We start from the raw sequence: 13,053 nt of genomic DNA, 5'->3' as shown, positions 1-13,053 counted from the left end.
AAGGGCTCAGTGAGGAGCAGAGGGAAGCTGAGCCCCCTTCAGCTGCACCTGGGGGAGTGCAGATGAGTTTGTGTTAATTGGGAGCAGCTGGAATGGAGCCACATCCACCCCACCTGAAAAACCAGATAAAAGCCAGGGCTTGGCTAGCCTTTGGTGTTCTCCAGGGGTGCTGCTAGGTGAGGGGTACTGCTGGGCCTGGCCCTCCCTGGGGAGGTTTCTGGGGACAGGGTGGGTGTTTGGGGCAGGGACTTGAGGTAATGTCTGAGCCTGGGGCTGTTTACAACTGTGTACTGCACTGGGAGCTTCCCAGGAGGTGCTGAGGCTTGGCACAGGCTTTCCTGGGCTATGAGACTGCTGAGAAAGAAGATGTTTTAATAAGGCATTCTGGGGGTGGGAAGCTTGGGAATGGGGCAGGCACTGGGATGTGGGAGCTGCAGAGACCCACCCTGAATCTCCTGCTGTCCCTCTCCACAGCTGGGCTCTCACCGTGGCCTCTCCCAAGATGAGCCGAGGGGTTGGACCACCAAGCCCCCCGGAGGCTGCTGCCCTGCAGCCAGGAGCGCTGCTCCGTGCCCAGAGAGAAGGGGCTGTGGGCACAGCGCTGTGTCCCACTGCCTGTGGGGCTGTCCCTGCCCACAGGCTGTGGTGTGGGGCCTTCCTGCTGCTGGCCGTGTGTGTGTGTGCTGCTGCTGTCCCCTCCGGCCTGGGCGCTCTGGCTGCTGTCACCTGGGCTCCCCTGGGCCCGTCAGCCTCCCAGCCAGGGCTGGGCGATGGTCTGGTGACAGCACGTGGGGACCTCCTCACCTCGGGCTGCTCCCCAGGGCTCCGAGGAGCTGTGACCCCTGGGACAGGTGCTGGGGGACGGAGCCTGGGGACACAGACTGCGGCCACACGGATGTCTCAGACCCGCCAGCAGTGGCAGCCTGGATCTGGGGACGGGGAAGAGCTCAGGCTGGGCACGGTGCCACTCCGTGGGGCAGCTGCAGGGTCTCAGGCTCCCCCTGAAGTCCCCACGTGGACCCCTATGGATGCTCGCTCCTGGAGCCCCAGCACGGCAGAGCAGGCAGCGGCCTCTGCTCTGCCAGCACAAGGGACACCCAGCTCGGCTGAGCTGCACCCTGAGGGGCTCTGGGGCACTGCTGGCACTGCCCTGCCTGGGAAAGCTGCTCCCTTGGTGGATGCTGCGTTGGCCCAGGTCCCAGGAAATGGGTCTGGGCTCCTGGTTGCAGTCCTGGCATCACTTCCTACCACTGCAGCAGCTCCTGGTGCCCACAGTCAGGACATGCTGGCTTCCTCCCTTCCCACAGCAGCATCTGGGGCTCCTGCTGTCACCTTGGGGACACAGAGTGAGTGGCCTTCTCCCCCTGCACTGTCCACTGCAGCCTCCCCAGTTCAGACCAGGGCTCCCAGCCCTGCAGGTCCCACCGTGACAGGGATGAGCTCCACAGCCACTGGTGCCATCCCAGAGCTTGGACAGACGTTTGTGATGGAAGCATTCAGGCACAGCAAGCCCAGAACAGCATCAGTGGCACCTGTTCCCACTCCAGCAGGAGCTCTGGGGCCCACCCCTGCCAGCCCAGGCTCTGTCCCCTGCTCCACAAACCCAGCTCTGGAGCGTGGCTCTGAGCCTGGGCACCATGCTGTCACTGCCAGCAGTGTGACATCTCCATCCTGCCTGCTGACTTCTGGAGCTGGGCATGCAGCCTGCTCCCTGCTCAGCTCCCAGACCCTGCCTGTGCCTACAGAAGTGACCCTCAATGCCCACGTCATGTCCAGTGGCTTCAGCGCTTCCCAGCACTCCTCCACAGCCATGGAACATCTCCCTGCAGCCACCAGAGAGGCCTTCAGCCCAGCTGAGCTGATGACAAAGGGTGTACCTGGCTCCACAGGGACAAAGCCCCCTGCATCCCACCCCTCCAGCCTCCCCTTTCCCACACAGCCTGTGCACGTGCTGCCCTTGCAATTCCGACTGCTGGGAATCACTTACACCCTGGCTCTGGGCAGCAGGAACTCGGAGAGCTACCGGCAGCTGGAGGGAGATGTGAGACTAATGGTGGGTGCTGGAGGTGGTTGGGACAGATTTGGCACTTTGGGGTGGTGCCAGGCCCTGCTGGGGTGAGAAGCCTGTGTGCTGCACTGGCCCTTGGATGGTTGATTGCCCACCTGAGCGTGGTGGAGGTGGGTAAACCCCTGGCACTGCTCCACTGGAGCTTGGTTTGATGTGGGACTGGGCTCCCCTCACCTCTGGCAGCCAGCAGGGCCATGGCACACGGTGTTATTCTCTCCCAGGAATGCCGGTGGCTGCTCTGGGTATCCCAGCTCATTCCCAGGCATCCCTAGAGGGCTGGCACTCCCTGGGGGCCAGCGTGCCCTCCCCTGGGCAGGCTGAGCTGACTTCCCTCTATTGCCCACCTGCTCACCTGTGTATCCCCTTCACGTGGGGGAGCTTGGGAAGCCTTCTCAATTAATTACCAGCTGCTTCTTCCTTCCAGCTAAGCCAGATGCTGTCCAGCTATGAGAGCTTCCTGCAGGCAAATGTCCTTGAGTTCATGTGAGTGTGCAGCTGATGTGGATGGGTGGGTTTTGTAGAAGCTGCAGCCTGTGGTAGCCACCCTGGCCTTAGGGAGAGTAGAAGAGCTACTTTTTACACTTAACTTTGAAGACTCTGTTCTCTTGGGAAAAGTGCATTCCAGAGGAATTACCACAGCCATAAACACCTCGAGTGAAAGTTTTTCCTTTGCCTCCCACAACGTTGGGAGGTTGATGTTTGAGTAGGTGGCTGATAAGGGCAGAAATTCTGCTCTAATTAATGTTTGGTGGTGTGGCTGTTTTGTCTTTCCCCTTATGCATTCCCAAGACTTTCTTTAACCTTTCCCATCGTTAGAAACATATCAATACTGGAGTGTATGTAATAGAGATGGATTCTGCTGGAAGAAGCAGTGGTCTCTGTTGGGTTTTTTTTCCCAAGCTGCTGCAGGTTTGGCTTGGAGGGAAGGGTTTCCCCAGGAAAATGCTCCAGACAGGTCAATGTGAGAGGCTATGCTCCCCTCTGGTGTCATCATCCCAAAGGGATCCCTGTCTGAATTTCTGGATAAATGTACCTGGGGAAAAAAATAAAAAGCAGCAGGTTGTTCTTCCCACTGTCTCCTCTCTCTCCCACCCAGGAATGGCTCTGTGGTGGTGCGAGGGGAGGTTTTGTTCCGGGGGGATGTTCCTGCTCCCACCAGCTCCCACCTCATCCGGACAGTAGTCACAGAGGCAAGCAAGGGAAGGAGCATCTTCAGCTGGCAGCTGGAGCCCCAGTCTGTCCAGTCTGGTGGTAAGTCCTGAAGATCTTCCCACAGTAGGGCTGCTGCTGCCACCAAGTGCCCTCCTTGTGCCTCTCTCAAAGCCCAAACCAGTGCAGTTTGGATTCCAGGCTTTTCCTTCACTTAACATCGCTTCTCCTGGCCTGTGGAAAACCACTGTAAGGATGTTAAGGGTGGTGGAGGGCACATCTGCAGCAGCTGGACCTGTGTGGGCCAGTGCTTCTGCTCGACTCCCTGGGAAATGGTACATCCTGACCCCTTCCCACATTCAAAGGAATTCCTCCTCACTCAGCTGCCCTGCTGCTCTCTGCTTTTGGTGTGTGGCTATGGATGAGCTCAAGGCTGAACAAGATCTCCCAAGGAAGATGGAAGAGCCAGTATGAGCATAACTCTTCCAAACTCCTCCCTTAGGCTTCAGCCTGGAGAACCTGGACCCGGAGAAGCTGTCCATCTCCCTCACTGGCTCCCAGCTGGGGATGAGCAGGATGGGTCCTCTGGAGAGGCTGGTCAGTGAGGTATGCCAAGCCTTGGGGGCCCTTCCAAAGGGTGATGCTGGGAGAATGGGCACAGGCTGCCTGGGTGGTGGAATAACCTGAGCTAAACAGGGGAAGGTGTGACCTGTTGTCTTTTCCCTGCCCAGATAATTTCATCTGTCAGTGCCCTCTACCATGTGAGGAACTTCACCATCTCCCAGCTCAGGTATGGGATGCAGCTGCTCCTCTGCCAACATCATTTCCCTACCTTCACTGTCTCCTGTGCCCTCTGCAGCTGTTTAGCTGTGCTGCAAGGCTGAAAAGGATGGGAAAAGCTAGGAGCAAAGTGTAATTGAGCACCTTCTGTGGCCTCTCAGGAGAAAACCACCAGTAAAGGTGCTGGAGCTGGGTCCCAACCCTCCTGCCTTGCTCAGGGCTCTTCTCTCCCCTCAGAAACCTCAGTGGGAACACGGAGATCACTGGAGACCTCTACCTAGACACAGTTGTCCATGCTGACACTACAGAGGTTCTGGAAGCCCTGACTGCACTCTCAGGCCTCTCCATGGACCTGACCTCCCTCTCGGTGGAGGGTAAGGATGGAGCCTGTGAGTGGTGTGGGCAGGGTTGCTGCCAGATCTGCACACCCAGCTCTTGTTTCTTGTTCCTTCAGGGTCCAAGCTTGGTCTGAATGTGTACCCTCTCTCCTTACTCGTCACCAACAGACAATTCAGCCAGAAGCTTCAGGATCCACTCTCTGAAGAGCACCACAACCTCTCCAGGGACCTTGGTGATGCGGTAGGAATGGGGCTGGTGGGAAGAGGGGGTGAGAAGAGCCATGAGAGGAAGAAGGGCTGCTTTGGGGTGTCCAAACACCCCCAAAAGCTGGCGGGGAGCTGAGCACAACCTTTCTTCCAGGTGATGAGAGCCCTGAAGGATTACCCAACCCTCCTGAAAGTGATCATAAAAGAATTCCTGTGAGTGGGAGCAGGGGTTCTGCTGGGGCAGGGAGGTCTCCCTTCAGACATCAGCCAACAGGCCATGGCTGACAGGTGCATGTTTTTGGCTACTCAAGGATTTGCAGAGGAAGCTGAGGTCAAGCATTAACCCATTGTATCAGTGGTGACTTGCTGGACCTCCCTCCCATGGCTCCCTGAGTGCAGAGAGCTCTTCCTGATGATCAAAACCCTCTGGGAGGAGGCTGGGTGTGCCCACCGTGTCCTGCTGTGGGGTCATGATGGGACTGGCAGCTGCTGGAGCTCTTCCCAACCCTGTCTGCAGGCCTGGCTCCTTGATCTGCCACGGGAACATGATATTCCAACACCCTGCTCCAAGCAGCATGGAAGTTTTGGCAACACTTGTGCTCTCAGTTGGGCCAAACCAGGCTTTGGCTGACTCAGACATCCATGTGGATCCATTCTCCCTCTCTGTGGGAGGTAAGCTCCCCTCTGGGATGTGGGTATGTGAGCTCCACAAGCCCCATGTCTCCACTGTGAGCAGAGGAGATCCATGGCTGACCAGATCCTGATCCCTTGTGTGAAGACAGGCTCACATGTCTTGGCTGCTGAGGTGACCAGGAAGAAAAACTTCAGTAACAGTTGTGCCCTTTCCCTTTGCATAGCCTGGGGGATTGGGGTTGGAGATCTGCTGAAGTAGGATGGGAGGAAAAGGCATGAAGGGTGTGGAACAGGTGTTTTTGTATCTCGTATCTTTGTACTGGAGCAGAGTGGGTGGCTGGCACCCTGTGGGGCAAAGCTGGCTGCTCCAGGCTCTAAATGCTGTGCTTTGCTCCAGATGACACCTTGGAACGTCCCTCGCCTGAGCCGGGCTTCCCAGCCTATGGAGTGGCCCTCATGGTCATAGGTGGCCTCTGCATCATCATTGCACCCGTCGTGCTCGTGGTAAGGGCCACTTCTGTCTGCTGAGCTGGATGAGCAGCCCTGGGCCCTTGTGTGGGCTGGGCTGAGGGGGACTCTGGGGGGCCAGCTGGGGCTGCAGTCCCTGTGCTCTCCTCCCTAGTGCCTGGGAACCAAGAGGCTGGGCTGGCAGGATGGAAGAGCCCTTTGGGACAGAAGAGACCCTGAAGTGGGGATCCAGACGTTAGAAATGGATAACCAGGGGTTCTGGACAGAGGTGAGTGGCCTTTGCTGCCCTTGGATTATTTTCTGTGCCTGGGAGCTGGTGTTTCTGCAGGTCCCATGTTCTTCTGTTAGCTGGTGATCATCTCTGGGCTTGGAGAAACCTGTGCAGAGCTGGAGGGAAGGGACCCTCACAACTGCCTTCACTGGAGGTGTCTAGAGTGACTTCTTCCCTCTTCCCTGCAGGACCCTGAGGATGGTCACATGGAGTGGCAAAGCACCTCTGCCTGAGGATAGAAGAAGCAGCTGTTGGGGGGAGCTTGGAGAGGGGCTGTAGGTGGGAAGGAGATGCTGAGAAGCTCTCCCTGATCACCTGGCAGCAGCTGCCAGGTGCTCCCTGAGCAGAATGCACACCTAGGTGTGTAAAGGAATAATTTTGTATCTGAAATAAACATTTGTAGACCGTGAAACCCAGTTGTGAAGGATGTGTGTCTTCTGTGGAGGTGCTGTTGAACCCTCTTCCCTTTGTGGGCAACCAGCCTTCCTCCCTGGGCTCCCAGTACCCCCACAGCCAGGTGCTTCTGCTCTAACTGGTGCCAGCATGCTGGGCTTGGTCCTCTCTAGCTCTGGGCTAACAACCCCACTGTTGGTGAGTTATAAAAGCAAGAATCTGCATGCCAGCCCCACAGTCACTTTTCCAGCTCCACTTCTCCTGGAGAAGGTGCTTCTCCTTCCAGCACACTGGATTTTATTTCAGGTCCTGGCGTGTTTGTTCCAGCCCCGAGCCTGCTTCCCCCAGGCTTTACCCGAGCCCCAGCCCTGCCAGCAGCTCCTGCTGTGCACTCTGAGCGCCCCAGGGTGTTTATTTCAGATTAAGCTGGGTGCTGTTTCCCTCTGGCTCTGCAGGCCCTATCCCAGCCTCAGTGCCACCATCGGTATTTTGCCTCTCCCTGACCACAAGTTTTATTTCACCTTCAGCACCGCTGTCTCTATTTCAGGTAAGCCTGAAATAATAAGTTTTATTTCAGCTCCACAATCAGAATTTTACCCCACATCAGTGTCGTTTCCCCACAGTCTTTATAAACCCTTCAATGGGATCCCAGCTCTACTCACCTCACCTCCGCTCTCACAGAACTTTATTTCCCTGCCCGCTGTGCCCCTTCCCCCTGCGGCCAGGTGCAGCTGCTTATGCAGCAGAACAGGATCTCTAGTTCGGGCTGAGGTCTGTTAAGCTTCAGCCGCAGCTCTGAGCTCCACATTCCCGCTCCGGCCCTGTGGCCGCGGGGCTGGGAGAGCGAGTGCGGGGCTGAGGCGGCGCCTCCACCGCCCCTTGCCGGGCTGAGGGGCCGGGCCGCGCCCGGATTGAAAGGGCGGCTGTGATTGGCCAGGGAGGAGAAAGGCGGGCCGGGATTGGCGGAAGCCGTGAGGGCTCAGTCGGGCGGAGCCAGGGGCGCTGGAAGGGCCCGCGGTCGCCCTGGTCCCGCTCCCGAGACCCCCGTCCCTTCTCCGGGCCCCGCTCCCGGCTAAAGCGCCGCCGCAGAGCCCTTACCGGAGCTCCCCGGCGGCACCCGGGGCAGGGGAGTAGCCGGCAGCCCGCCCAGGAGTGGTTCCGGGTCGCAAAGGCGGACTCTGCGATAGCAGCACGGAGCAGGGAGCGGCGGCGACATGGTGGGGATGGGGGCTGGCGGCGGGGAGCGGGTGCGGAGCCCGCTGCGGGCTCTGACTGCCTTTTCCCCCGCAGCGCTTCCGCTTCTGCGGGGACTTGGACTGCCCCGACTGGGTGCTGGCCGAGATCAGCACCCTGGCCAAAATAGTTAAGTGCCCGAGCTCCCCGCGTCCCCCTGCCCGCCCCCGCGGGCCCCCTGCTCACCCTCCTTCTCCTCCACAGTCCTCGGTGAAGCTGAAGCTGATCTGCGCCCAAGTGCTGCGGGACCTGCTGGGGGAGGCCATCGAGGTAAGTGTGGGGGTAGTGCAGTGGAGGCCAAGTGTTTCAGCAATACAATGTTAATTAATCTCGTGTTCTTCATGGAAGCCTCAGCGTTAAGAACGGTACCGGCCTCTACTAGTAGTAATAATATGTATAATAAGCGTTATTAGTACTAATATTTATGTGGGAATTGTTAGTGTTGGCACTGGTAGTGCGTGTGTTAGCTGCTTACTGTGACGCTCTACTCTCCCACAGTATGACAAGATCCTGAAGCTGACCTCGGATGCAAAGTTAGGTGAGTGCTGCTGTCCTTGCCAGGATGCCCCGATGGAGCCATGCTCCAGGGATGGGCAGCAATGCATCTGCGGATGCCTTCCCAAGGTGACAGAGCTCACCCTCCCTCCCATCTGCAGAGTCGGGGGATGTGAAGGCGACCATCGCTGTCCTCGGCTTCATCCTCTCCAGTGCAGCCAAGCACAATGTAGACAGTGAGTCTCTGTCAAGTGAGCTGCAGCAGCTGGGACTGCCCAAAGGTAGGGGAAAGTCTCGGGCTGGCACCATGAGCCAGACGTGGTGGGATGTTGCTGATAGTTCTCACCCAGATGAAGGCAGGCTGGCTGCTGTGCTGTCCTCCATCACCTCCCTTCTGAGCCTTCGGTCCCTGGGGGCTCCTCAGGTGCTTTGGTGGGGTTTGGCAGCTGCAGGTCTGCTGTGAGCAGAAGGGTTCTTCTCTTGTGTCCCCTGACGAGCAGAACACGCCAGCGGCTTGTGCCGTTCCTACGAGGAGAAGCAGAGCCCCCTCCAGGACAGGCTCAGGGCGTGCAGCCTGCGATGTGAGTGCGGTGTCGGGTCCCAGTAGGGCTGTGGGGGTCGGTGTGCTGCAGTGAGCCGGGGTACCGACACCATCCCACTGCCCGCCCTAGTGAGCCAGCTGGGCTCAGTGCGCTGGCGGGTGGATTACACCCTCAGCTCCAGCGAGCTGCAGGAGGTCAATGAGCCCGTGGTGCACCTGACCTTCAACGTGCGGGACACGGAGTGCGACAAGACCACGGCTGTCCCTGTGACGCTTTCGGCCAACAAATTCTGGGTGCTGCTGGCAGGTGAGGCGCCAGGAGGGGTGGCAGTGGGGGGATTCTGCAGAGGGAGAGAGGCTGCACTACCGGCAGCTCCTCCATATCTCCGTCCTCTCTCTGCAGAGCTGAAGCAGGCGCAGACCCTGATGAACACCCTTTTCTGAGGAGCCAGGAAAGTGCCGCGGCGGGAGGCTGCGACACTGAGCTGGGGATCCAGATTGGTGCTCCTGGCTGGGGTGGAGGACGTTTCCCTTTCCTCCGGGTTTCCGGAGGTCCTCGGGGCAGCTCCAATAAAGTCCCGGTGACAAAGCTGAGCCGTGTCCCCGCGTTGTGCAACACGTCCCCGCGGCGGGACCGCCCCGGCCGGCCCCCAACCTCCGCTATCAGCTAGCGGCCAATGGGGGCGCGCGCCGCCCGCCGCGCGGCCAATGGGGGCGCGCGCCGCCCGCCGCGCGGCCAATGGGGGCGGGCCGCGGCTGCCGGCGGTGGCGGCAGGTGCGGGCTGCGCTGTGAGGGCGCGACCATGCCCGAGTGCCCGGAGCTGCACCTGGCCGGGCGCTTCATCAACGGGGCGTGCGGAGCGCTGGTGTTCGCGGGCGGCGTGGAGCGCTCGGCGGTGGGCCGCGGCCCGGAGGTGCCTTTCCGCAGCGAGGCCTACAGCATCTCGGCCATCGCCCGGGGCAAGGAGCTGCGGCTGACGCTGAGCGCGCTGGAGCCCGCCGCCGGCCCCCCAGCGCAGGACCTGGTGTTCCGCTTCGGCATGTCGGGGTCGTTCCGGCTGTGCCCCGCCGCCGAGCTGCCGCGCCATGCCCACCTGCGCTTCCTCACCCGGGAGAGCCCCCCCCGCGCCCTCTGCTTCGTCGACCCCCGGCGCTTCGGGTCGTGGCGCCTGGGGGACGCCTGGCAGCCGGAACGCGGGCCCTGCGTGGTCTCCGAGTACCAGGCTTTCAGGTGAGCCCTCTGTTGGCTTTGGCTGCTTTTCCTGCGCAGACATGTCCGGGTGACTCTTCTCGATGGCCTCTCTTGCAGGGAGAATGTGCTGAAGAACCTGGATGATAGGGCTTTTGACAAGCCCATCTGTGAGGTCCTCTTGAACCAGAAGTATTTCAATGGAATTGGGAATTACCTTCGAGCTGAGATCCTGTACAGGTAAAAGTGTGCTGGGCCCCCGCTGACCTGCCACAGAGGTTTAGTTTCTAAGAGTTTGCTGGAGCTTGACAGCTCCTTGGCTAAGCCGGCTGCGCCTCCTCACTTGGAAGTGCCAGAAGTGAGGCCTCAAGCTTGTGTGTAACTCTCTCAGGTTGAAGATCCCTCCCTTTGAAAAAGCTCGGACTGTGCTGGAGGCCCTGAAGGAGCAGAAGCAGGAGAGGAGGAAGAAGGTGGGGAAGGAATATCAGGTGCTTTCACAAGCTCAGGAAGCAGCAGGTTTCCACGCTGGAAGCAGGGGTCTGGTTGCCTGTGGCCCTTCAGAATGAGCTCTGCCAGTCTTCTGCCCTAAGGAAGTCTACAAGTGTTTTTGGGGTGGGTGGGGAGGAAGAGGTGATGGAAACACCTCACAAGCTTAAAGTCTCCAAGGGGAAGGCTGCAGTAAAGCCCAAGGATGATCTCGTGGCCTCAGGGGAGAGGAAATGGCTACTTTAAGCCTGAAGACAAACTACACGACCTGCTGCTGGTGTTTTTGTGTGTTAGCCCTCTTTTGTGTCTCTGTAGCTAAGCTGGAAGCCTAGTGTGTGGTGAGCTCAGGGCTATCGTGTGTGGCAGCTCATCCTCTGGAGGGCAAGAGACGGGGAAGAAGATGGGAGGAGAGAAGGTGAGGAAACAGAGGCAGGTGACTTCTCTGTCCTTCTCCATGCCTGCAGGATCCTTCCCTGACACTGAGCAAGAAGGTGAAGCTGAGGCAAGAGAACCCAGATCTCCTGGAGCTGTGCCACACCGTGCCCCTGGAGGTCATCATGGCAGGTGAGGGGACAGGACAGGCAGCTGGGGATGGGGCTGGCAGGGAGGCTGGGGCTTTGAGTTCTCAGCATCAGGAGGTTTGGGGGGCCACCCGGACACGGTGGTCATGGCTTCTGGCCTGATTCTGTCCTTCCCTTGTCTCCCTTCCCAGAGAAGCAGCTCCTTGACCCCGAGCACTCGGATAATTATGCTGCCTTCAAGAACTGGCTGCAGTGTTACTTGGTGCCTGGCATGAGCTCCCTGCGTGACCGCAATGGCAGGACCATATGGTTCCAGGTAGGAGCCTGGGGCTGCTGCCTAGAGCTGGGGAGCCCCCAAACCACTCCTCCAAGAGGACACTGGTCTGTTTTCTGCTTGCTGAGACTCCCATTACACTGTGTGGCTGAGGGTCTCCTTCTCCATCCACATGCTGGGCATGGAGGTGACAAGGACCTCCTGTGTGGTGAGCAGCCAGCTGTGAGCAATATGGAGCAGATGGAGGGAATGGGAGGGTTTGGGTGGTCTGACAGCCCTGTTCTTCCCTCCTGGACCCTGTGTTTGGGGCCTTGCAGGTACAGGGATTGATGGCAAGAGTCCCCAAGGGACAGGGCAGGCAGAGCAAGCCCAACTCCCCTGCTTTCCCAGGGAAATGTGGCTGTTTCCCTGTCACTGCAATGGCTGCAGGATGGAGAAGGGGCAGGGATTCTGCTGCTGCTGCCTGCAGAGTGACTGTACCCCAGTCAATTCTCTGTCCCTTCATTACAGGGAGAGCCTGGCCCCATGGCTCCCAAAGGTGAGTTTCCTCTCCCCTTCCTGTGGGACCCACTCTTGCTCCGGGAGGGTTGGAACACAAGGGCGCAGGCAGGAGCAAAGCCATTCTCTCTGGGGTGCAGACAGGCCTGTGACACTTGTTGGCACCAAGGGACAGAAGCCATTTGTCCCCAAGGCTTCCTACCAGCATCCAAACCTGTCTGGGTGCAGCTGTTGGATGGTTTTTCATCTTGTAGCTCCTCACTCTGAACAGCATTCCTGTAAGGTCACTGTGCTGTGGGCTGTCCCTTGGGGTGCAGGTTCTGCCTCATCCTCTCCTCACCCCACCTCACTTGGGCACTTCCTCTCATGCAGGGCAGAGACCCCGCAAGACGCCCTGTGAGAAGAGCCTTCAGCTGAAGGCAGACCCTGAGGCACCAAGCCCCAAGGTGAGCAGCTTTGTGGCTGTGTCTGGCTGTCCTTGTGCCCGTGCCTTGCTCGGGCTGCTCATGACTTCATGCTGATGATCCTACATGGAGTTCCTCATCTTGGTAAGCTCCGGCTCTGACGCCCACCCAGGTCACCCCACGTGCCTCGAAACAGCGCCGCAGGGCTGCAGTGAACCCCCCAAAGTCGGAGGAGAAGGAAGAGAAGGCTGCTGGGCCAAGGAAGGGATGTGCTCGCAGGAGGAGGAAAGTGACTGCTGCTCCAGCCTTGCCTGAGGTGCCTCTGTGTGTCAGAAGAAGCTGCAGGATATCCGCTCGCAGGGGCAAAGGTGACACTGCCTGTGCTGCAGCTCCCACGTTGGGGCTGTGGGAGAGCTGCCTTGTGGCAAGGGGACTGAGGGGTGCCAAAAGGCAAGAGGGGAGCCCATGGGGCAGAACCAGATCCTCCCTTGCCCTCTGACTCCTCATTTCCCTCTTCCTTCTCCAGGTACAGCCCCTGCTGTGTGAGTGTCACCTGCTGCCACCTCCTGAGGGGCATTTAAGGGGCCAAGTGGAGCTCAGGCAGGGCCTGGCCACAGAGCAGGGTTAGTGCTAGTGAAAATGGAGCTACTCTGTACCTGTGCTCACACTTACTTGCTGCTGGTGCATCCTGCCAGTTTGGCAGGGAGAAGCTGAGTGTGGTGATGGGGCTTTTTCCTGCTGTCCACAGGCATTTGAAGAGAAAAAGGGCCAGGACCATGTGTTGTGCTGGACTCTGACTTTTCTCTCTCCCTCTTCCCTTTCTGGCTGCTGATCTCATCACTGTTTTTAGCTGACTAATAAAGTATTTTGTGTAGAAATCAGTGTGCATGCCTTTTCATGCAGAGGATAAATCCCTCTGTGCCCAGCGGCTTCTTCACAGGGGCTGGAGCAGACTTCCCCTCCACCTCATCCCCCCAAAATAAAGGTAAGTTCAGCCTCCCCAGTGCCAGGAGCGAGACCCTGCTCAGGTGGACACTAAAGGAGCAACTCCACCAAAGCCTCTGGGCAGAGGCAGGTCAGTGCAGTTACCTGGAAACAAGTTAAG

General features: G+C 58.9%; 3 protein-coding genes across 5 annotated transcripts; all 3 read left to right on the top strand.

The window, feature by feature from the left end:
• The first annotated feature begins 245 nt into the window (after positions 1-245).
• Positions 246-6,326, top strand: LOC102110257 (uncharacterized). Of its 2 annotated transcripts, none has more exons than XM_088063191.1 (12): positions 246-2,053; positions 2,493-2,551; positions 3,165-3,285; positions 3,728-3,823; positions 3,949-4,007; positions 4,235-4,371; positions 4,452-4,576; positions 4,697-4,755; positions 5,060-5,214; positions 5,573-5,679; positions 5,798-5,911; positions 6,103-6,326. In XM_088063191.1, exons 1-12 carry the CDS (start codon positions 503-505, stop codon positions 6,145-6,147), a joined length of 2,628 nt encoding a protein of 875 aa, XP_087919317.1. In that variant the 5' UTR covers positions 246-502; the 3' UTR covers positions 6,148-6,326. The 2 variants fall into 2 exon arrangements, with proteins under 2 accessions (XP_087919317.1, XP_087919316.1); XM_088063190.1 differs by having other exon boundaries at positions 256-2,053; positions 3,165-3,319; positions 3,720-3,823.
• Positions 6,327-7,288: 962 nt separating this feature from the next.
• COMMD4 (COMM domain containing 4) lies at positions 7,289-9,170 on the top strand. Its single transcript, XM_014251077.2, has 8 exons — positions 7,289-7,524; positions 7,598-7,669; positions 7,745-7,810; positions 8,039-8,078; positions 8,197-8,316; positions 8,536-8,616; positions 8,707-8,883; positions 8,980-9,170. Exons 1-8 carry the CDS (start codon positions 7,522-7,524, stop codon positions 9,018-9,020), a joined length of 600 nt encoding a protein of 199 aa, XP_014106552.1. The 5' UTR covers positions 7,289-7,521; the 3' UTR covers positions 9,021-9,170.
• An 83-nt stretch (positions 9,171-9,253) lies between these two features.
• Positions 9,254-12,776, top strand: NEIL1 (nei like DNA glycosylase 1). 2 transcript variants are annotated; one of them, XM_005521733.3, is made up of 9 exons: positions 9,254-9,807; positions 9,886-10,005; positions 10,157-10,235; positions 10,716-10,815; positions 10,964-11,088; positions 11,557-11,584; positions 11,917-11,990; positions 12,121-12,316; positions 12,475-12,776. In XM_005521733.3, the coding sequence occupies exons 1-9, from the start codon at positions 9,254-9,256 to the stop codon at positions 12,492-12,494; spliced, it is 1,296 nt and encodes a 431-aa protein (XP_005521790.2). In that variant the 3' UTR covers positions 12,495-12,776. The 2 variants fall into 2 exon arrangements, with proteins under 2 accessions (XP_005521790.2, XP_087919318.1); XM_088063192.1 differs by having other exon boundaries at positions 9,347-9,807; positions 10,157-10,253.
• The last annotated feature ends 277 nt before the right edge of the window (positions 12,777-13,053 follow it).

This window comes from Pseudopodoces humilis, chromosome 16 (genome assembly GCF_049639895.1).
Source record: "Pseudopodoces humilis isolate 2021_Gansu_Grassland_sample_001 chromosome 16, ASM4963989v1, whole genome shotgun sequence".
Classification (NCBI taxonomy): Eukaryota; Metazoa; Chordata; class Aves; order Passeriformes; family Paridae; genus Pseudopodoces; species Pseudopodoces humilis.
Note: the sequence above shows the minus strand (reverse complement) of the source record. Positions and strands in the feature narration are given on the sequence as shown.

What these genes read in the sequence shown, in the direction of transcription:
- LOC102110257 (XM_088063190.1), top strand. Translation starts at nt 503, where the DNA reads ATGAGCCGAGGGGTTGGACCACCAAGCCCCCCGGAGGCTGCTGCCCTG. An exon ending in AGGGAGATGTGAGACTAATG is followed by an intron (nt 2,054 to 2,492) that starts GTGGGTGCTGGA and finishes TCTTCCTTCCAG; the next exon opens with CTAAGCCAGATGCTGTCCAG. An exon ending in ACCAGGGGTTCTGGACAGAG is followed by an intron (nt 5,912 to 6,102) that starts GTGAGTGGCCTT and finishes TCTTCCCTGCAG; the next exon opens with GACCCTGAGGATGGTCACAT.
- COMMD4 (XM_014251077.2), top strand. An exon ending in TCAGCACCCTGGCCAAAATA is followed by an intron (nt 7,670 to 7,744) that starts GTTAAGTGCCCG and finishes TCTCCTCCACAG; the next exon opens with TCCTCGGTGAAGCTGAAGCT. An exon ending in GACCTCGGATGCAAAGTTAG is followed by an intron (nt 8,079 to 8,196) that starts GTGAGTGCTGCT and finishes TCCCATCTGCAG; the next exon opens with AGTCGGGGGATGTGAAGGCG.
- NEIL1 (XM_005521733.3), top strand. Translation starts at nt 9,254, where the DNA reads ATGGGGGCGCGCGCCGCCCGCCGCGCGGCCAATGGGGGCGCGCGCCGC. An exon ending in AGCAGGAGAGGAGGAAGAAG is followed by an intron (nt 10,236 to 10,715) that starts GTGGGGAAGGAA and finishes CCATGCCTGCAG; the next exon opens with GATCCTTCCCTGACACTGAG. An exon ending in CCTGGAGGTCATCATGGCAG is followed by an intron (nt 10,816 to 10,963) that starts GTGAGGGGACAG and finishes CTCCCTTCCCAG; the next exon opens with AGAAGCAGCTCCTTGACCCC.